The 22,059-nt window shown below is 40.2% G+C and overlaps 1 protein-coding gene across 1 annotated transcript in view; it reads right to left on the reverse strand.

Moving 5' to 3' along the window:
* The window catches only part of hcn4 (hyperpolarization activated cyclic nucleotide-gated potassium channel 4), a 70,516-nt gene that overhangs the window by 9,873 nt on the left and 38,584 nt on the right, over positions 1 to 22,059 (reverse strand). Inside the window, exons 6-8 of the mRNA XM_065953018.1 lie at positions 16,728 to 16,874; positions 16,236 to 16,476; positions 463 to 627 (exon numbers count right to left, since the gene is read on the reverse strand). Coding sequence (XP_065809090.1) covers positions 463 to 627; positions 16,236 to 16,476; positions 16,728 to 16,874 — 553 coding nt within the window. The remainder of the gene's footprint in view (positions 1 to 462; positions 628 to 16,235; positions 16,477 to 16,727; positions 16,875 to 22,059) is intronic.

Consider the following 22,059-nt stretch of genomic DNA (forward strand, 5'->3'; position numbering starts at 1 on the left):
GAGAGAATATCAATTTTATGGGTAAGAGAAGTCAAGCAGGGATTTCAACACCACCATCTATCCGCATTCATTTATATCAAGATATCTTTGAAAGTCATTTTATTAATAAAAAAATATATGTTTTATTTTAGCATCTCTTATCTCATTTGTCTTATTCCCTTTACCTCTAGCTAAAAAAAAAATGTTGTTTTTCCTCAGGGTCAGTGTACAAAAACTTGTTAGCACTTTAAGTCAGAAAGTAAAACAGGGATACGTCAATCCTCTTCTAATCCACTAATGTTGCTCTGATGTGCTGAATTTATAAAGTGAGAATAATTTCATTCTCAAATTACAAAAAAATATACATTAATGGTTAGTGAATAAGGTTGTCATCTAGTTTGTAACATCAACTGAGACCTTAATGTCCAAATAAAAGTTGCTAGCATCTTGTTAAAAGCTATAAATAAATCCATATTTTCTTACCAATACGGTCCAATCGGTCCAAGGCCACAGTCTCAAAGGCTCGTCTCATCATAGGATACTCCTCCAGCACCTCATTGAAGTTGTCAACAGACAGTGAGTAGAGACGACAGTATGTGTCCGCTCGGACACTGGCTGTCCTTCTGCCCCGAGTCAGCAAACAAATCTCTGCAAAAAACAAAGGAAATTGTTGTTTATTGGAGTTCAATCTAGCAGCTTAACAGTTTTGATTGTTACTTAACTTACTGTTTAAAACACAACTTATTATATGTACGTGTCCTATTGAAGATGACAACCGAACAGGTAATCTCTCTGAATTCAGACTTCCCAGACTAGAGAAGAGACTCTTAAATTACAGAAAATGAATCATTTAATGCAGCAGTATGCCTTTGTTTAAATGGAAACCGATGACAACTGCATGGAGGTAACCACTGGCTGAGCCTGCAGCCAAAGCGAACAAATTAACCTGTACAGTTTTTGCACAAGAAGAAACAAAACTGAACAGAACCAGTAAAATAACTAAACTGATAACAATATGCTGCCAAGGACGGCTAATACTGCAGTTGAGGAATGCTGGAGGAGATCAGGAAATCTCTTTTTCTGCGTCGGGGGAATTTAGCAAACAGCTAAAATTGGTTAAACAGCAAGCTATGCCAGGACCTGATGGATTAATTGAGGACCTTGAACAACATACAAGAATGGACTATTTAATTATTATTGGACAGGACACGGGGGACACGGAGAAAAACTGTACTAAAACACTGTATGATTAATAGTTTTTTTTGTTCAGTCTTTTGATGTGTATTTTTTCCTTTCACCTCTTCTCCTCTGGGCTCTTTGATTTTTTGCTCTTGATTTCTTGATTGCTGCCTTTATTTAACCACGCTGTTGCCTTTTTTTCTGCCAGTCTTGTTTTCCTCGTCTCTGAATTCTCACCTGTTTACTGAACATAATTTTGGAAATGTGGACTGACTAATTACTTACTTGATGTGGTTGAATAGTTAAAAAGAGTCATTATTAAGAACAACCATCGCTCTATCTGCAATAGCCCTTATGTAATTTACCATAACGTTTTCTATATGATATAAAGCATCAAATTTGAGGCCATTTTATTTATCCTCGCAAAAACAGTTAGCTGACAGTAACAAATAAAAACAGAATGCCCTTTATAAACAAAATGAGAACTCAGTAGCATATTTGTTTTATTTTTTAGCATCAAGACTAGGGATGCATGATATATATCTTAGATATACAACTTAGATCGTTTATTGGCTCATGTATTTTATTATTTCTTATTATATTCAAACAAATAAATTGTAATTGATCAAATCAACCAATATTAATGATGATAATATACCCATTAACAAGCCTACACATTCCTAGACATTAAGTGGCGGTATGCGAGCCGCCATTGAACACAGAAAAGAAAAACAACAAGGGGCACAGCGAGGGTCTAGATGGCGTAACTAGTGTGGATGTTTTGCATCGTTATGGTTATCGTCATTGACTCAGTAAAATTCATATATTCCATCCCTGATTAAGATCATTACTTGTGTGTAAAGCCATCAGGGCTCAAAATTCTATCTACCAGCCCTAAGCAGCCATGCCCACAAAGGAAAACGATGCTCCACCTAAACAGCTTTACTGCTGCAGAGCTCCTACACGTGTGTTGGTACACGTGTGTATGCACTGTTTGCAGGTGTTAAATGTGCATGCATGTACAATTCAACATGGAGGTGACTACATGAGTGCATGGGTTTCTATAAGATGTGAGTCAAATGTAAACAAGATAAGTTAAAAATGTGCATGGTAAATGGACTTGAGCTTATATAGCACTTTTCTAGTCTTTGGGCTACTTAAAGCACTTTTACACTGCATGTCACACCTTCCCATTCACACACTGATGGTAGTGGTCGCTAGTATAGTATAATCCATCAGAAGTAACTAATCCCATTCATACACCGCCATTGAAGCAGCGGGAGCAATTCTGGGTTAAGTGTCTTGCCCAAGGACACATCAGACATGTTGACGAGCTGGGGATTGAACCCTCGACTCTACCAACTGAGCCTCAGCCGCCCCTATATTCAATATATTGTATGTGTCGTGTATAAATAGCTACCTCAACGTCTCCCTGTGGTCACAATGATGGTAAAGCGTGACCCCACTGTGCCTTAGAATAGCGTGACATTAAACAATTTACTTTTTTACAGTTTTTTCCTTTTTTTTTTTTTTTTGATGGTTAAGTTTATGTTGTAACCTTTAATCTACCAGAAGTTCCTGATTTTATTTCAAAATAAAAGCAGGTTTGTATCCAAACCGCAAGTAAAAATAAGACTACAAAAACTCAAGATATAGGCACAACAAAACTGTTTTGAAATTCATAATAATGGAACCTAAAACATGCAATTAGAAATGTGTTAATTAAATTATTCAAATTCAGTGATTAATCAAAATATTAAAAAATGTATTATTTAACACCCCCTGTTTGTACACATTCCCTTACATCATCTCTTTTTAGTTTTTCTGCCCTCCTGGCCTGCATTCACCATCGCTCTCCCTCTTTCTGATAAACTCATTTCCAGTTAATTCAGACAGATGCTCTCAATACTCCCAACAAATTCATTTTCCTAAAACCTCCTCCCCCTTAGCCTATTTCAAATGAAATTTTCAAATAATCCAACTTATCTCCAGAGATCTTATGCACAGTTTCACTCTCCATCATAGCTGTCTTTCTGTCCAATGGTTTTTTGCTTTTGTTTTACCCTGTTAGATACAAATGCTGGTGTTCGTAGCTATTTTCCCTGCAAACCCACACAGCAAGACCCTCATTGTTCAGCTTGGGAGGATGTCTGCTCTAATCAAACGTAAGCACAGAGACGTTTGTTATTGCAGGATTTTTTTCCACATGTGGGTATGATGATGATGGTAAGCTGTCACTGAGCCTGGTTGTGTTTTGGCAAGCATAGTAAATTATGACAGCTTCTCTCATGTCATGTACAATCAGTGCTCATATACATGCTGACAGAATACTAAAATTAATGTAAACTGCCGATATTTCTTGGTAAACATTCAAAATTAAATCTATACGAAAGATATTCATATATGACAACTCTTTTTTAAAAATATATATTATAGTCACCCTTACCCTAATGAACCATAACCAGATAAACCACACACAAAATAAACTTATTCACTGCCATGAAAATGCCATATCTGATCACTTACATACACCACAAACAATATAGTTTCCAGCAACATATAGGACAGGTTTGGTTCAGGGGGTTATAAATATTTTGTGAACATCACTTTTCTTTATTGACTTATTGGGAAACAATTGGACTGAATCTTAAAATTACATAAAATCAAGTCAAGGTTAATTTATATAGCACATTAAAAAACAAACTCAGTTGACCAGTGACCATGCTGTACAGGTAAAACAAATAGACTAATATATAGCAATAAAAGCACAACAAATAACTCTATATAAAAAACACAATAAAGAGCTCTACTTGTATAAAAGGCCAACCCAAAGAGGTGTGTTTAAAGCAGCAATTTAAAAGTTTCAGTGGATGTGGCAGTTCTGATGTTCACAGGTAAACTGTTCCTTAAGTTAGGAGCAGCCACCGCAAATGCACTGTCACCTTGAGTTTTTAGTGAGATGACCAACATCGTGGGACATCGAAAAGCATCTGGTCAGTTGACCGCAGTGCTCTGACTGGAGCATGCTGGAGCAACAGCTCGGATAAGTAGGACGATATGGAGTTAGATCAGTCTCAATATTCACGAATACACACAGAAGGATTCACAAATGTATTTCAATGCAAACACAAATATATATCATTCTATATAAATGTAAAACAAATCCAAAAATAAAAAAATTAGATTCACAAATGTATTTCTGATTCACACAGAAATATTTATAGTTTTGTATATGTGTAATAGAAATCCACAAATATATAATATACATATATATTTAAAAAACACATTTGTATCTTGTTACATTTATATATAAACTGTTCAGTCTGCATTTACAAACTGTTTGACATTTGTGAACCTCACTGCATTTGTGTTTGGGACTTTTGAGACTCCCCTGCCGTGGTTAGATTCACAAATGCATTTTTTTCAGCAGGGAAATGCCTGTAGCCAATCAGATGTCTCCTTCCTATTCAGCCAATCACAGTAGCGTAGATTCAAGGGTATGATTTAATGTGATCACTTTAGTGTTAAATCTGCGCAGACAGCGATTAGCCTTGCTGTCTGATTAAGTCATTTTTATTCTGACCAGCACAAATATATAATATATTAATTTTTCAGTTATCGATATCTCACATTACTTGATCAATGTAACTATTCACACAATAAGGATATCAAAGCATTTTTTGTTAACATTTCAATATTTATTAAACATTTCTTTAACATGGCTATTCGAGCATTGCTCTTCAAGAATCTCTCCAAAATAAAATTCTGTGTAGTGATAGTCTGATTTGCTTTTTTTACATCACTTTTTACTTTGTCCATGGTAGCCATATACTTCCTCTCCATCAAGTCAGTAAAGTAGTCCTGGATGGAAGGGTGTATCCTGAATGGAAAGTATTTTTCATTTCACAGAAGCCTTCACCCTCAACAAAAGCAATGGGCCTCATGTCCTTAACAATCATTGAGACGATGCTGTGCATATACACACTCGCCTCTTTGGGTGTGAATGGTTTCTGGTTCTTTTTATGGAAAGAAATCCTCAACACTGCTTTGCCTAATCCTGTAAAGGTGAAAAACACAAAGCACATGAATATTCACAATAGCAAATCAGAAATATAACATTAGTCTAAAAATTCACAGTCCACACCATGCATACATTGATATTAGTAGACTACAGCCATTTTAGAGGCTTAACTTCAAAAATAATTGCTGTAATTACAATTGTCAGATGTATTGTCTCATGCATGTTTACTTGGAACTGGTTGCTAGATCGTGACATTTCAAGAGTAAACGGCTACATCACATGACAGCCTAGCAGACAGAAAAGTTGTCTCTTTTGTGTCATATTTTATCAAGCGACGCCGGGGTACAAGTCACCCGTCCGGTATAAGCAAACAGATTAGAAACTGGTCCGGACAGCTAACGATGCTAAACGTTAGTAGCAATGTATTTATAGACAACAAATCAACAGTGTAATGTAACATTTACTACTCAAACACATTCTGTATCATTGCTTAATAATCGAACATTCCAGTGTGGGAAAGGAAACAGAAACTTACGGTGTTTTGCTGCCATCCTGACACAGAGCTCCTGGGTGTTTTCACTCCAAATGTCCGTTCATTGCTGTGGTACTCGTGTGGTACGCCAGCTGAATTTAATGACCGTGTGCGTGACTTTATTGGCGATGTGTTGCTCCTTGGTGCTCGCACTGCTGTTATTGCATGCCGCCGGGTTGTTGTTGTGTGAATTCTTCTTCCGTTTTAGCGTCTATAGCGATTGGCGACTAGCTTTCTGGTGCATTACCGCCACCACTGGACTGGAGTGTGGGACAATCTAGATGTTTGGGATGACCTGTCGACGCAAATTATTCATGTCGACGAATTTATGTCGTCGATTACGTCGACGATGTTGATGCGTCGTCTCAGCTCTAGTTACTGGACACAAACAGTCTGAACGATGTGTGAAAGCCCGAAAGTACCATGGATGGACACCTGGCCATGTTAACTTGTGACAGTGACCGCTAGTCTGTCATCAGAATGACGTTGAATGTGTGTTGATACACAACCACACGCTGTCAATATAGCAATGTCATAACCACGATAAACAACTTTCCATCAAAGTAAGACAATCACAGAGATTATTTGTGCTCACTGTCTGCGCAGATGTAACACTAAAGTAATCACCTTAAAATATACCCTTGAATCTATGCTACTATGATTGGCTGAATAGGAAGGAGACATCTGATTGGCTACAGACATTTCCCTGCTGAAAAAAAGTCTCAAAAATCCCATACACAAATGCGGTGAGGTTCACAAATGACAAACAGTTTGGAAATACAGACTGAACAGTTTGTATATAAATGTAACAAGATCCAAATGTTTTTTGAATATATATGTATATAATATATTTTTGGATTTCTATTACATATAAACTCCTCAAAAAACGTTTGGAAACGTTATTTCGGTCACTTATTTCGCCCCTTTAATAATACTAATTAGTGGCGTATGTTATATCGTTGGAAAGCCTGATTAGTCACCTTTACAACGAGGTATAACTTGTCAGGATCATGCATTTGTGGAATGTGTAACACAGCTAAATGTGTGAGTAGCGCTCTAAAGAAATGTGCCAAAATTCCCTGCAATGTTCTTCTGTTGGTATTCAATCTTGTTTTGAGCTTCCAGTGCTGCCAGGTGTGTGCCAGTTATGGGTGTATGACTGGCACCTGATTGGCACCTAATTGACAGCACTTGTGGGATCATCTTGGGCGTGCTGTTCATGCCAGAGTGACCAACACAACCATGCTGGTTGACCTTCAACAACTCCTAGTTGAGGAATGGGATGCCATCCCATTCCGAAATGTGTCCAGGCTGGTGACCAGCATGAGGAGGAGGTGCCAAGCTGTTGTAGCTGTGTATGGATCTTCCACACGCTACTGAGGTCCCTGACAGTGTAAAATGAATAAAGTGTAAAAAATGTATTACTGTGGGAGAGTGCAAATTATCCATCCCACCAAGCAACTCAAAACAGGAGTGAATACCAACAGAAAAACACTGCAGGGGATTTTAGCACATTTGCTTGGGGCGCAACCCACATGTTTAGCTGTGTTGCACATTCCATGAATGCACGACCCTTACAAGTTATACCTCGTTGTAAAGGTGACTAATCAGGCTTTCCAAAGATATAAAATACAAAACCAATAAGTATTATTTAAGAGGCCAAATAATTGACCAAAATAATGTTTCCAAAGTTTATATAAAACTATAAATATTTGTGTGTGAATCAGAAATACATTCGTTTTTATTTGTGGATTTGTTTTACATTTATATAGAATGATATATATTCGTGTGTGCATTGAAATACATTTGTGAATCCTTCTGTGTGCATTCGTGAATATTGAGTCTGATCTAACTCCATAGGACGAAGCCAAACCATGTAAAGTTTTAAAAACAAGTAATAAAATCTTTAACTGGATCTTTAAAGTGACAGGAAGCCAGTGGAGAGAAGCCAGTACTGGCATGATGTGGTCCCGTCTTCTCAGTAAGAAGACGTGCAGCTGTGTTCTGAACAAGCTGCAAGCGACGATGGGACGACTTATATCATTTTATATGACAATAAAACTCATAAGGAAATGTGCTTCAATACTGCTCCATTATATTTTCCACATAGACAACCAGTACCACAATTTAATGTTATTTAATTACTTTGGACTGATTTCCTGATCAGTAAATGTAAAATTGTTGTGATTTTATTTGTTGGCCCTGAAAATTCACTAAAGGTAAAAAGACAATGCCTGATTTGACAGGACAAATCCCTCCCCACCGGATTGTTGATGGACGGGCTGCCAGAACTACCCCCTCCCCACCGGATTGTTGATGGACGGCTTGCCTCCCCCCACCCCTTTGCTCCCTATCCCTCTTCCTGCATCTTATCCCATCTCTCCCCCTATCCCCTTCCAAGCCTGGCGCAGTCTAGGCCTGTGAAGGCTGTTTCGTCATGAGCCAGGGATCCGGCCGAAGATTTCTGCCTTTTAATAAGGCAGTTTTTTCTTACCACTGTAACTTTTACTGCTTTGCTAAAGTGCTCATGATGGATAGGCCAGGTCTTTGTAACATAGCAATAAGTAAGGTCTTTTACCTGCTTTTTGTAACATAACATTGAGTATGGTCTTTTTACCTGCTCTTTTGTAATGTTAAAAGACAAAGAGTAAGGTCTTTTACCTGCTTTTTGTAAAATGTCTCGAGATAACACTTGTTATGAGTTGACGCTATACAAATAAAAATTGATTGATTGATTGATTGAATATGTACGTTCTCTGAAGCACAAGAACAACCTAAATGTGTTACTGTTTATGTGTGCAATGAAAGCATGGGTTAATGGGCAATGGCCAAGAGGCGAGTAAGCAAGAGGCATGTGAATGTGAGTATAATAATACCATGGTCATTTGTGTATATACTCTATTTGCACATGTGTACAGTAAGTGGGTGCAAGTGGGGCAGCCCTGGCTGTGGCTGTGCTGGGGGTCCATTTCCCGCAGCACTGCTCCAGTAATCCCCTCTGGAGAGGAGCATCACAGCTCTAAATTAAATCCTCTTGTCCCTTGGCTTTCTGGATGAAGCCAATACTGCCAAGATGAGGCTGTGAGCTGCAGTGAGCCCTCTGGCCTCATCTAACTGTGTTTGCAGAAAGTGAGTGAAGCCCAGACACTTAACACTGTCATCTGAACTACAAATCCATGACAGGGTTTGGGTCTGGTGCAACCCTCTCCAAGCTGGACAATGAGAGATTAGTGGACATCTTTGAGTTCCAAATGCAGCTATCCTTAAGCTTCACACTGTCCTGAATATCAGAAAATGTTGAATTAGAGCTAATTTAACTGTGGTGTCAAAATAAAATGGTGTTTGCAACAAATGGATTTACCATAGGTAAAAACAATATGAAATGGGTTTGTTTCTGAGAGAAATGGGAAAAAAAGCAAAAGTTAGTTACAAAGAGCTGTGTTGAAGGCCAGAGTCTGGTCAGCGGGCTTACCTTAATGGGGCCTGGTCCGGCTCAGTACGAAAAGACAACTTGTAGGCCCACCACCCACAGGGAGAGATATGGGGGTATGGAACATGATAAGCAGGGTGGCAGACAAAGGCAGGGGCCTGGGCTTGCTAATCCCCGGAAACACCAAACTAGTTGTTTGGTCAGGTCGAGCGCCAACAGCTAGATATATTTGGGCTCACCTCAACGCACAGCACTGGTTCTGAAACCAAATTCCTGAAGAGGGGATGGACTCTCTCCTCTTTCAGATTTACCCAGGCGGGTGCGGAGATACTCACAAGCCTCAGCTGAGTGCCACTGTGTTGGAGTTTTCCCCGGTGAACGAGAGGGTCCCCTCTGTGCGACTTGAGGTCGCGGAGAGACTGTTGTATGTGCATATGCACCCAACAGCAGTTCAGTGTACACAGCCTTCTCGGAGTCGTTGGGTGGGGCCCTGGAACTCTGATTATAGTTCTTCTGGGGGACTTCATCACAAAGGTAGAAAATGCAGGAGACACCTAGAGGGGTTGATTGGTAGGTACGGCCTTCCTTATTTGAACCCAAGTCGTGCTTTGTTACTGGACTTCTGTGAAAGTCATGGATTGGCCATTACGAATACCATATTTGGTTTGTATTTGGTACCAGAGAACCCTCGGCCAAACATTGATGATTGACTTTGTGGTCATCATCTGATCTGCGGCTGTTTATTGGACACTCAGGTGAAGAGAGAAACAGAGTGGTCAACTGATCATCACCTGGTGATGAGTTGGATCACATGGCTGGGAAGGCTGCCAGACGGACCTGGTAGGCCTAAACGTGTAGTGTGGGTGAACTGGGAACATCATGCAGGTCTCTGTCTGTGAGGTCTTCAACTCTCACCTCTGGAAGAATTTCTCTTCCATTCTACATGTGTTTTGTAAAAGGCAGATGACCATGTCCTTCAGGGAGTCATGTGGAGGGTACTGTGGGAATAAGGGGGCCTGAAGGCAAAGTTTTCAATTTACTGGTTGCTTTTCATTCAAACCCTCACCTAGGGTCATGAGCTATGGGTAGTGAACGAAAGAATAAGATCGCAGATACAAGTGGCCGAAATGAGTTTCCTCCGGAGGGTAACTGGATTCAGCCTTAAAGATAAGGTGAGGAACTCAGAGATTCAGGGGGAGCATGGAGTAGAGCTACTCCCTCGCATCGAAAGGAGCAAGTTGAGGTGGTTCGGACATCTGATTACAATGCCTCCTGGACACCTCCCTTTGGAGGTTTTCCGGGTATGCCCAACTGGGAGGAGAACCCGGGAAGACCCAGAGCTCGCTGGAGGTATTATGTATCCTATCTCTGCCCTGGGAATGCCTTAGAATCCCCAAGGAGGTTTGCTGGGGAGAGGGTAGTCTGGGTTGACTGACTTCGCCTGTTGCCACCGCGTCACAACCTCTGATAAGTGAAAGAAGTTGGATAGATCCTTTCTACTATTTATCTATCACTAAGCTTTTCTTTTAAGGTTTTGACATCTCTCAATGCTGATATTTATTTACCATGGTACCAGACTAATTTTTCTATGAAACTTATAATATTTGTTTTACTTAATTCGTAAGTGAGTGTTCAATATTAAATATTTCAGTGCATCCTGGGGGCATTTGGGACATCTGTAAACTAAACAGAAAAAGAGCCCAGTATTTCATTAAAGCTGAGTGCTACAAGTTCTTCATTGGACAGTTCCATTTTTGACAGCTTTTGTGGACGGTTTGTGAGTTGCACTCCATTTATTTATGAATGCTTCTCTCCCACTGCTCTTTACATATCCCCTGTGACTCATCGAAATGCTCCCCAAATCCTGCATGAAATCCTAGAACAGGCTTAGTTGTTTTAGATAGTGTAGCTTGTTTTGTGTAAGGGAGGTGGAGCTTTCTTCTTAAACTGACTCCTGCATCAAAAATCACCCATCCCTGTGTGGTCGTAAATAACAATGAGATGATTAAAAATAACCAAAAAGTGGGCTTGTAAGGTAAAATAATAAGAAAAGAGTGGTTAAAAATGAAAAAGATTTGACTAAACTCTGAAGGACTACTTGATAAATCTTCCTTTCTGCTCCCCCTGCTGTTTGGGTGTGCTTTGAGTTTATCTGGACAGGCAGTGATCATTCTAAAAGCTGCATTTGCCAAGTAAGTGCTACAGATACAAATATGCCTGTTTCTTAAAGGCTCAGTGCACCAGAGGATGGTACTTTGCCAGGGCACTGATGTGGCTCATTTTCGCACTTAAGTGACAAAGCATTCATCAAAATTGAATGACACCAATTAAAATTGGATGTAGCTCAGGGAATGGTGGAGCAAGACGTCATGTGCTGTGACCTTGGTAAGAGCACACATGACTGGTCTTTTGTTGGATGGTGCAGCCCACGTGTCCTGAGCTCTTACTGGAGAGATGCTTCCCCAGAGTCCCAGCTCTCAGATGTAGGAAAAGCTGATGTCAGAGCTGGTGTTTGTGTGTGTTTGCATGTAGACACAAGAAAGGGAGAAAAAATCCATCTCTTGTGTGCATTACTGTCTTCACATGTTATTTGAATACCATGCTCACAGGGTTATGTCTCATCTATATATTGTGTGAAGAAAGTTTTCATATCTTGGATTTGTCGACATCTGCACAAAAAACGTACCACAATATACAGTAGTGAAAGACTCTATTCTTTATGGTCTTTTCACAATGTCAGACGCAAGAAAGGCCATAGCCCTAAAATGTAAATGTCTTTCAATTTTGTTGTTCTCTTTTTGTTGAGAAACAATGAAGTACCAACATCTGACATGATACAATCCCTTGTACATTGTTATGTTTCTTCTTCCACTGAAATAGTGGCCTTTCTCCATGAATATGGAATGTTTCCCCCGTTCAGTACCCACCTGAAATTATTTCATAACAAAGGAATCAATAAGTCTGAGTGATCTGTACCACTCAGAGGTATGCCTATTATATTTTTATCATACAGGAAGTTTACCTCCTTATACCAGATAGTAAATCAGACAGTACATTGATATGGACAGTTAAGTTGAACCATTGTCATAGCTCAATTAGGCCATTTAATCGGACTACCGTCCTTGTCCCAGTATACAAGCTCCAGGGTATAATCTATTTATTGAGGGAAGTTTGTCAACTACAGTAGGTGGCCATATAAATCCTTTCAGCTATTTACTATTGGACCATCTTCTGGTTGACCTACTAAAAACCTACAATTTGCCAAAACAACACAGCACTACCACTTGCCATGTTGATATCTTCATCTTGTTTCCTTTCCAACTTTCTTCAACCCATTTATGCACTTGAAGATCTGGGACAAAGCTTGGCACGAGAACTGTGGAGCATGCGCAGGATGCCCAAGCCAGTTTTGGGCCAGTTCAGGTGTATACATGCAAGGGTAAATCCACCCCCACTGTATTATCTAGATGTGTTAGTATTATATGATCTTGTCTAATATGTGTTTTATTTTAACTAACAAATGCATTTCAAAGTACATTTCTTAAATGTTCACAATAAAATCAAAGCATCCTGTATGCATGCATCTGCAAAAGCTGTACCTGAAAACTGCTGTGCATAAATCTAAGTGAATGCAAATGTTGGCCTTTGAATGTGCTTTCAAATAAGTCTAAGTCTCAGAGTGAATATCTCTGCATGTGATTTAGTGTGTGTACGGGTGTACCTGCCTCCATCATTGCTTACACTGGTGCATGGATGTGAATTAATGAGTATGAGCACATCTGCTTGTTCTGTGGTGAAGTATCTTAGTCCTGTAGCCTTGTCCGGCAAAGCTCACCTGGACTTTGAGTCCTACTGTCACCTCCCATCTCCCTCCCACCATGCTGCCCCCCAGCCCACTGAGCGGACACTCTCTAACCTTTGGAACATCCACAGTGGGCTGCCTGATTCCCAGCGACATGCCATGCTCTATCCCTCACAGCATTAACATAGCTGTGCAAACACCTTCCATTTTGCTAGCATACACCGACAGGGAGGGGAGATTTAGTGTTTTTCAGCTCTGCTGCAGAAGCTGGAGTCCCGTCACATCTCATTGTTTTTTTCTTTACCCCCTGAGCCGAGGCTGGTTCTGTTAGTGAACAATAGTAGAAACGTAAAACTAAATTCAACAGTCAGAGCGTATTTGTGTCCAATCCAATAACCAATAACACAACAGACATGCATGTGTGCTTTGTTGTGTTTTAAGCTGTATTACATCATATTCTCTATCTAGTCCACTGCATTGCACCTTAAGTTTGGAAGACAATGACTCACAACATTTTGTGTGGTATAACATCAACAAAGCATCAGAGCACGGCTTTGTTTTATACATCATACCCTATCTAAGATGTCCTATAATATAGTACTACCCTATATATCATCATATCATCCCATATTCTGTCACTCAGTAGGCTGCTGTGATGCCTCTATCTTCAGCTGACGCTGACCCAGAGTAGGAGGTAAAGGGGTGTAAACGGGTTAAGGACCTGGAGGATTACCTGGGCCTTTGCTACTGCCAGATTCTCTCACTGACTCACTCAGTCAGTCAGGGTGGCCATTTGGCAGCTCTAAAGCATGCTCAGTCTTTGCTCAAAGAGAAATATAAAAGGGCAAAAAGAGTGAAAAAAGGAGGGGTATAAGTTCTCTAACACAGGACTTCACAGGACTACAGCTTAAGAAAGCACCATTCACAGAAAATCAGTCAGAGTCTGAGTAAAGGCGAAAAAGATGACACGAGATTGCAAACTGTGCAGTAAACTTACTCTTCTCCAACATGTCATAATCTCTCTCTCTCTGTCTCATTTTTTTCTCCTCCCCACTCTCTCTGAGGCAAAGTAAGCTATCATAGAGGTGCAATCAAAGGCAGCTCTAGATGGCACCTCTGACTGGCATGCAGGGCCACAACAAGGTCACTTACTCCACTCCAACCAAGAGAGAGCCGCAGTCTGCGCTGGCCACACATCATTTACTGCAGGCTACAAAGGATGGACTCTAACAACACAATAACCTGCTCTGTCTGGTCTCTGACAGGGCAGTAGAGACGCGGTTCATATAAGTGTCCCAATACTGAACTATAAGGAGAGAAAGAGGCAAGTGGAGGAGGGGTGGGGGGTTGGACGGTGCATGTTTTCTTGCTGAGCCCAGAGCAGCATCCAGAGAGCACGCTTGGCAGTGATCCATGTGTCCCTTGGCGTTAGTACTGCAGTCACATCACATTTCCCCTCTGTACTGGATTGCTGTGTGCCCAGCCGACGCTGCCGTCCAGGACACGTCGTGTCCACTTTAGACGTTAGGCTCTCTGGCTCGAACTAATCCAACAGCTAGCAAACTGGAGCAGACTACTGGATATATAATTGTATTAATAATTCAGATTGACTATGAATGAATGAGTGATGGTCCATGGGTTCATGGTTGATGAGTGTATATGCGCAACTATTTGCTGAAAGAACAAGTACAGCTTGCTGACATGGGTGTGTTCGACAAAAAGAAAGCTTTCCAGAGACTGGTCACTTTCGCTTTGCTTTTACATCTCACACATTTACCACAGAGTAAGAACCTTAAAATTCATGTAGAGCAGATTTACATGTTACTAATGTAATAAATATATAAACCATCACATATATATAAATGCTGCACGAGCAGCTCCTCCTACTGTTTCCATCAATAGCTGCTTGAAAGTCAGATGACTTTATATACAGTATATATGTATGTATTCTTTGAATTCCTGCTCGCTGCTTGCTGATAGTGATAGTCACACTGAGACATGTGCCACATACTCGCTGTGCTGATCTTGCACCAATTAATTTCATGAATGACTAACTCGTGTTTGGTAACAAACTCCCAGTGGCTCCAGGCTTACCTCAATAGCCCCCACCCTAACTCCCCCAACATAGGAGGGACAGTGCCAGGAATAGTCACAGGATAATGGAGTCTATAATGCGTAAAAGGAGAAAATAATTACAGATCCAAGGCTTAAGATTAAAGCGAGCAGGCCAGTTTCCGTTCCAAAACCAATGTGGGTTATACCACTCAGGTTGGCTCAAAAACAAAATTAAGATGCATACCCTCTAATGCATTTATGTAGTAAGCAACTTCAAGTTGCAGAATGTCCAAGCAGTCACACAATCTTACAGTGATACATGTATTAAATACAGGCCTGTGAATTCACAGTTTCCTCTCTTGAAATCTTAACTCTTCCTCTCTGAGGAGAGGCCGAAGAACGGAACATTTTGGACAACATTTCAGACAACCTGGCCCTGGAGAGCCAGGGCCATGTTGTCTAAAATGCTGATTAGTCTTGGCATGTGTAGAGATAGATTGCCTGCCATATTTTCATTATTTCTCTGGAACCCCCTGGAGAGAGGGCATGGAGACGGACTTGAGCAGGCAAGGCGTAATTAAACTTCCTCAGGCAGGTCATGTGATGTTAAATGCTTTGCCACCATTTCTCATTACTTAACAGTGTAGTCTAAATGATACGCTGTCACTGGACAAATTAATTGGTATTTGGTGAGGGCAGTATGGCAGGATTGTCTCTTACATGTGTCATAGACTCTGTGGGACCATCAGAGGGGTGCGAATTATCTGACCCTGATTAACAACATAACTCGAGTTAAGTACATAACAAGTCCGGGTTATCGCACAAGTCGTAAGCAATTCTATAGTATGTAACTTTCCAGCTTTCTCATCCCTCTGACCTTTGAATGCATATTTCTACACTAGCACTACCACAAGTACTGTTTCCTTAATTTGGATTTTTGCCCTACATTTAAAAGACAGCTCACGATGTGAATTAAGGGAAAAGTCCTGCATAAACCATGAAGCAGAATTTTAAGTGAGGTGACAAAAAGTGCACAACATGAGCACGAACATGAGCTAATATCAGAGCCAGAATAGCATTATCCAAGGGCTGTTGCCTCACAAATCAAAATTCAAACCCTGGCCAAGTCCTTAAAGGGATGAAGAAATACATTATAAATATTAAAATAGAGCAGATTTTAGCTGCACAAGAAGATGTTTGTGTGTGTGAGTGACCTTGCAGCTCCAGCTCGTCTTACCTCCAAAGTAGGAGCCATCTGAAAGCTTGGTCTCTTTACTGCCTTTAGTGAGCACGCTGACAACCCCGTGCTGTATGAAGTACATCTTTTTGCCTATGGTGCCTTCCCTGATGATATAATCCCTGGGCTGGAAAACCTCAAACTTCAGCTTGGTGAGCATTGAGGTAACAAAGTTCGGGTCTGCGTTGGCAAACAGAGGCATTGACGCCACCAGCTTTCGACAGTTAAAGTTGATGATTTCCTGCATGTGAGCAAAGACAAAGAGAGTGCAGTTAGCAAAACAGTGGAAAAAACCTGGGCCTTTTCAACAAGGATATTATAGTACCAACAAAAAAAATGACAGCTGTGCAGGCATTTCTTTTTTTGAGCTCCTCTCAGTTTTACTCTTGTTTGTATTTGGCCTCAAGAAACTAAACTGAGGGAAATGTCAAGCAGTCAACAAGCGCCTGAATGTGCAGGACGTTCAAACACAGACAGCAACACTCATATCACCTCTCGCAGTGGCTCGTTCAGCTCTCCCAGGATGCTCTCCTCGTCGAACATCTTGCCCTGGTAACGGTGCTCGTAGTAGTCATGGATTCTCTGCCTCATATCTGCTGGCAGCTTGTGGAAGGACATGTACTGCTCCACCTGTTTGTACTGCGGGGACACAGAGACACATCACAATCACATCAGGAAAGGGCGGCTAGAACTGAAGACAGACTTCAGGAATTAGAGGGAGATAACTTCAGGCCATCAAGGCTAAACAAGTCAAAGTCAACTGTATTGTCTATTTTACCATATGTACTAGACATTAGAAAAAAAACAGAATCTAAATTATCTCCGACCCGCGATGCAGAGAGTATACACATGCATAATAGAACAATGATACAAACATACAAAAGATTCGTCCAAAAAGATGTGCATTCAAAACAACAAATGTGCATGAAATAAAGATAAGGCACTGGTAACTTAATAAAAGCAGTGCTGAAGTGTGTTTTTAAAGTCATTATGTCATGTCTGTTTGTGTTCCTGATGAGGGGAGGGCAGGAGAAATTATCAAGTGACATTAGTTTAAAATGTCCCCGTGCTTTAACTATTTTCCTGGTGAGGTTGGGGGTGGTCCTGAGATTTTGGGGGCAGAGCGACGGGGAGAGAGAAAGAGCGAGAGAGCTGCTCTATGATGGGTGGTGGATGTTTAACGTCCAGAGTTGTGGGGGGCAGAGGGGAGAGGTGGAGAAGAGGGGAGAGAGTTCAGTCTTTTGACAGCCTGGTGGATGAAGCTGAAAGCACTTTTCCAGTTTTTGAAAAATCAGCCAGAAAACCAATTTAAGTAATTTAGGGAGTCCTTAATCTCCATATCTGATTTAAACGTATTAAATATTTTATAACTCCAGTTCAATTGCGCTAAATGAGAAGATGCAGATCAAAGTGCACAGAGAGAACCTCGGGAATAATAACAGGTAGAATCCTTGACCCTCAGTAAAAGAAGGAAAAACAATTAACCATTCATAAGGCTACAGTGGAGGTGCCCTTTGATCACCGTTTTAAACAGCCAACAGATTTCCTACTCAATAGCATGGCTGACCTCAGATGTCCCCTTCTTTGTTATCTGGCTGTAATACTCTAGTCACCATTAATCTTAGAGGAGATCTTCAAAAGGCCAAGCTTTCGGAGAAGCACAGTTAATAAGGACAGCTGTCTTATGCAGGTCAGATTGCTTTTATTTTTTATTGTGAGAACAGAAAAAGCCGTCTGGTTTCCTGAGAATCAGAGGATGTGTGAAGAGATAGAGAGACACATACTATAAGAATTACTATAAAACATGATGGAAGCAGTGCATTGTAACTATTTTGGAAATAATCTGGTCGGATGCCAGCAAGGATCTGCATGTAACATCGGCTATCCTCGCACTGACCCACGGACACACTTTAATCCTGCTTCATGCAGCTCCTGTTCTATGGTCAATCCTTTCCCCTCTTTGCCAAAATTAGATGGATTTTCTGTGTTTGACCAAAGCCTTTCAAGTCTCTCACAAACAAAGCAGACAGTCTTTGCATATTGATGAAACAGCTCCTGAGACTGTGACAAGTAACCAGCTTGTAATCATAATTTTTCATGCAATTTTTTGCTACACAAAGACAACCAGTTATATATTTATCTACACTACTTATCTACATGGACGTGTTTATTGTACGTATCTGAACAATCAACCACGAACATTTTCATATGGATAAACATGAACATAATCCCTAACAAGAAATACTGCAGAAAAGACCGATTACTGATGTACTCAAAATCTCAGCTCACCTCTCAGGAGTTTCAAGTGAAATATTTGACTATTTATATGTGTCTATGCTGAGTAAAATGACCTGGAAAATTAAATGCTTGCACAAGCATGAATAAGACGCAGAAAGAAGCTTTTAGATATCCAGCCTCTGTGTGTCTGTCGGGAGATGGATGAGCTCTGTCATGGGGTAAGGGTTTGAGCCTTTATCCCTACAATCCCTTTGGCATAAAATTGAGCATTTACTGATCTGATGATGAAATAGAATCCTTGCACAGAGGAACTTTTGCTCCTCTATTCAGAAAAGAGAAAGAAAGCTATGAAAACAATCACAGAGGTCTCCAGCTGTAGTCTCATTGGTTGCAGAAAAGATGGCTTTTCAGTGTGTGTGATGTCTGGGTGAAGATGACAGGTGTAACCCACATTCTGCATCTTGTCTAATGTCTTTATGTCTCTCGCATTAGACATGCAACGACAAGTTGCTCTGTTCCAAAGACGTGTATTATCATCTCTTTCAGTGTGTCTCTCATCTTGCTTTTTTTTTTAAAAACATCATCTTAAAGAAAAAAAACACTGTCAACATGTAATAGAGCCATTTATCCTCAGCTTTGAAGCATGTTACAATTTGATTCATCCAGCATGAAAGGGTATTAGTCAAGTGAACAAAGAAGGAGTGTTGTGGTGCTTTTATATTGTGATGAGTATGATTGTTCTTCAAAGAAGCTCAGTGGTAGTGTCTCATTTAAAGGCACCTCATACTCACTAATCACGGCTGGGTCTCACCATCCACGGGGGGATGGTGCTCTTGTGTTGTTGTGATGGGCTGATAACAACCCCTGTGATGGGAAATTATCCTATTGCTGCACAGCTGCATCACACTGACACAAGAGAGAACCCTGCTCTCATGTAATACTCGGCTAAATCAAATCATTGTCAGCATTAAGGAGGTGATCATACCACCATGAGTCGTCCCCCCCCCCTCCTCCTCCACTATGCTCTGAATATCAGGGAGTGTAGGTTGCTGTACAAAAACTTAGTTCCATCAATCTGGAAAAACACAAATCAATTGAAAATGTAAAATGTATTGATTAAAAGGCTTTCCTTGTAAGTATGATAAATGTTTGTATGCTTAGTACAGAACAGAGGTGTAAAGAGGCACAACAAGTCTGACTATGTCCAAAGGTAACATGATTCTCCTACCAGCACCCCTAAAGGTTAGGCAACGGAGACTGACCTTCCCATGCAAACAGCATGGCAGCTGTGGTAACTTTATTGGACCAAGAAATCTTGGAAAAACCACAACATTTTGTCATTACACTTGTATGTGTGTTTTTTATTAATGCAGTCACCTGTTTTTGTACCTGTCCTGCCAAGGAAATAGTATTGAATAAAATACATTTAAAATAAAAAAAAAGCGTAGAAGAAAAATATGCAGATACTTTGGGTGAATTTCATATTAAAATGTTTGGCAGCTCCTGTTTGCTATTGAGGGTGATGTTAAATTTCACAATGTCAATTCTGCATTGTTCAATGTTCTTTGTCCTTTAAATGTCAGAAGCCTTTAAATAAATTCCTCTTTCAATGCTATTGGATTGTGTAACTGCATTAGTCAGAATATTTTCATCTATACTTTAAGTACATTTCTGTTACCTACTTCATTCAAAGTACATCAAAGTATAGAGGTTTTATAATATATGAGGTTAAGTCAAATGACTTTCATCGCCTTGGTAATATTGTGCAGTGGCATACTATGCCCTCTGAGCTTTACAGAACTGCATCTGCCTGATATTTTATTTCACAAATCCTTTCCCTCTCTTTCTCACTTTTGATCTCTCTCCACCCAGCCATCCTTTGGTCTATTTCCCACTCGTACTTTTCCTTTTCTTTCTTTCCCTCTCATTTATCCTGTTTTTCATTTTTCCCCAAATCCCTTCTCTCTCACTCTGCTCTCCAAGCAGATGCAAATTTTTTACCAAACAAAATGAATGAATAATGCAGCTTCTAAAAAGAGATGTCTGCCACTTAATCATACTTTCTAAACATTTATTTTTCCCCAATGTTTTCTGTCCTTTTCTCTCTAACCTCGGCCCATGTGTATGGATCATATAATAAGGCTGAGTTCTTTCAATGTGCATTCACCGGCTGTGATGTATGTGTTGAGGGACAGCTCAGTTTGGTGTGAAATAGTCATAACACCTTTGGATTCAGGACTTGCAGTTGCACGCATGGAGAGCCCTTAAAATACTGTATTAGGATTTATACTACAGTGAGACAGGTGCTCACATTAAATGTCTGATACCTCATATCTTTCAACTAATTATTCCACTAGCCATGGATAAGTCCTGCTAATTGTGGAAGCACCAATTACATGCTCTACTTGTGTGAAACTGCATCAAGGTTTTAAGCCATGCTGGCAGCGTTTCTCCAGGGAGAATAATGTGGGTCCATCATTTTGATCCAGACTTAAATATCTGAATGACTATTCAAATGGATTGCTTTGGCATTTTCCAAAGAGGTTCATTGTGCAAAGATAAAAAGCATTATATCATCGGTGACTTTGACTTTTCACTTAGTGTTCTAATCATATCAAATTCAGATTTTAGACATAAAGTGCTCTGCAAAATAAATACATTCCTATCAAATGTATTTTCTTTACTTTTAAGAAGCACATGCTTAAAGCCCAAACTATAGTTAAGCAAACATTTTAACTCTTAAACATTAGAATGCAAACAATATTATTGTGAGCATAGCATTTTACTTACAGGCGCCTCTGGCTTTGGGTCAATCAATAAATTGTTTATATTGCTCAAAATTAAAAAATAAATACAAATAAATCTCATGTTACTTTCTGTATAGCCGGTCTAGACCATCGTCCATGTAATATCAGATTGTATAGAGAGACCAAATTACTTTCAAAAATGACCAACGCCTGGCAACAATGGCGAGGAAAAACTGGCTTTATACTGCAGTAACCTTAACCAGACCCAGACTATTGTTGAACAACCATGTGCCATGACCCTTTAGGCGGAAGAGTTGGACAGAAATAGAGTTAAAAGGAGTGACAGGGATAGTGACAAACCGAAAGACAGGGAGAGTAAAGCCTTTCAGAGCTGAAAGCATTGAAATTTTTTGTTTTTATTTCATCAACAGCTGATGTCAATCCAAAGGAAGGTATGCTTAAAATGCTGCAAAGAGCATAACGTGACAAGCAATCTACAGTATATTGACAATGTTTGCACCTTTGCTTTGGCCTGGGTTATTGGCTACACTGACAGAGCGGCTACATCATGGAGCACCTCTGGCACATGTCAACAGTAGTTGACTCAACAGTAAAAGTTGTGTGGCAGACAGAGAGGAAAAGGGAATGTAACAGGGTTTAGATTAATGCCATCCGTCAGGTCCCAGCTAATGAGAACGACTCTTACTGTAAGGCACAATCAGATTAGGTTCTTCAACTTGTTGACAGCTGTGTCCTTGGGTACATTCATATTATGACTGAACAACTACAAGGCACAGACAAGTTATTTCTATAGTCGGCTTAAACTTATATATTTTCAT

The sequence above is a fragment of the Labrus bergylta genome, chromosome 3 (assembly GCF_963930695.1).
Source record: "Labrus bergylta chromosome 3, fLabBer1.1, whole genome shotgun sequence".
In the NCBI taxonomy this organism is placed as follows: domain Eukaryota; kingdom Metazoa; phylum Chordata; class Actinopteri; order Labriformes; family Labridae; genus Labrus; species Labrus bergylta.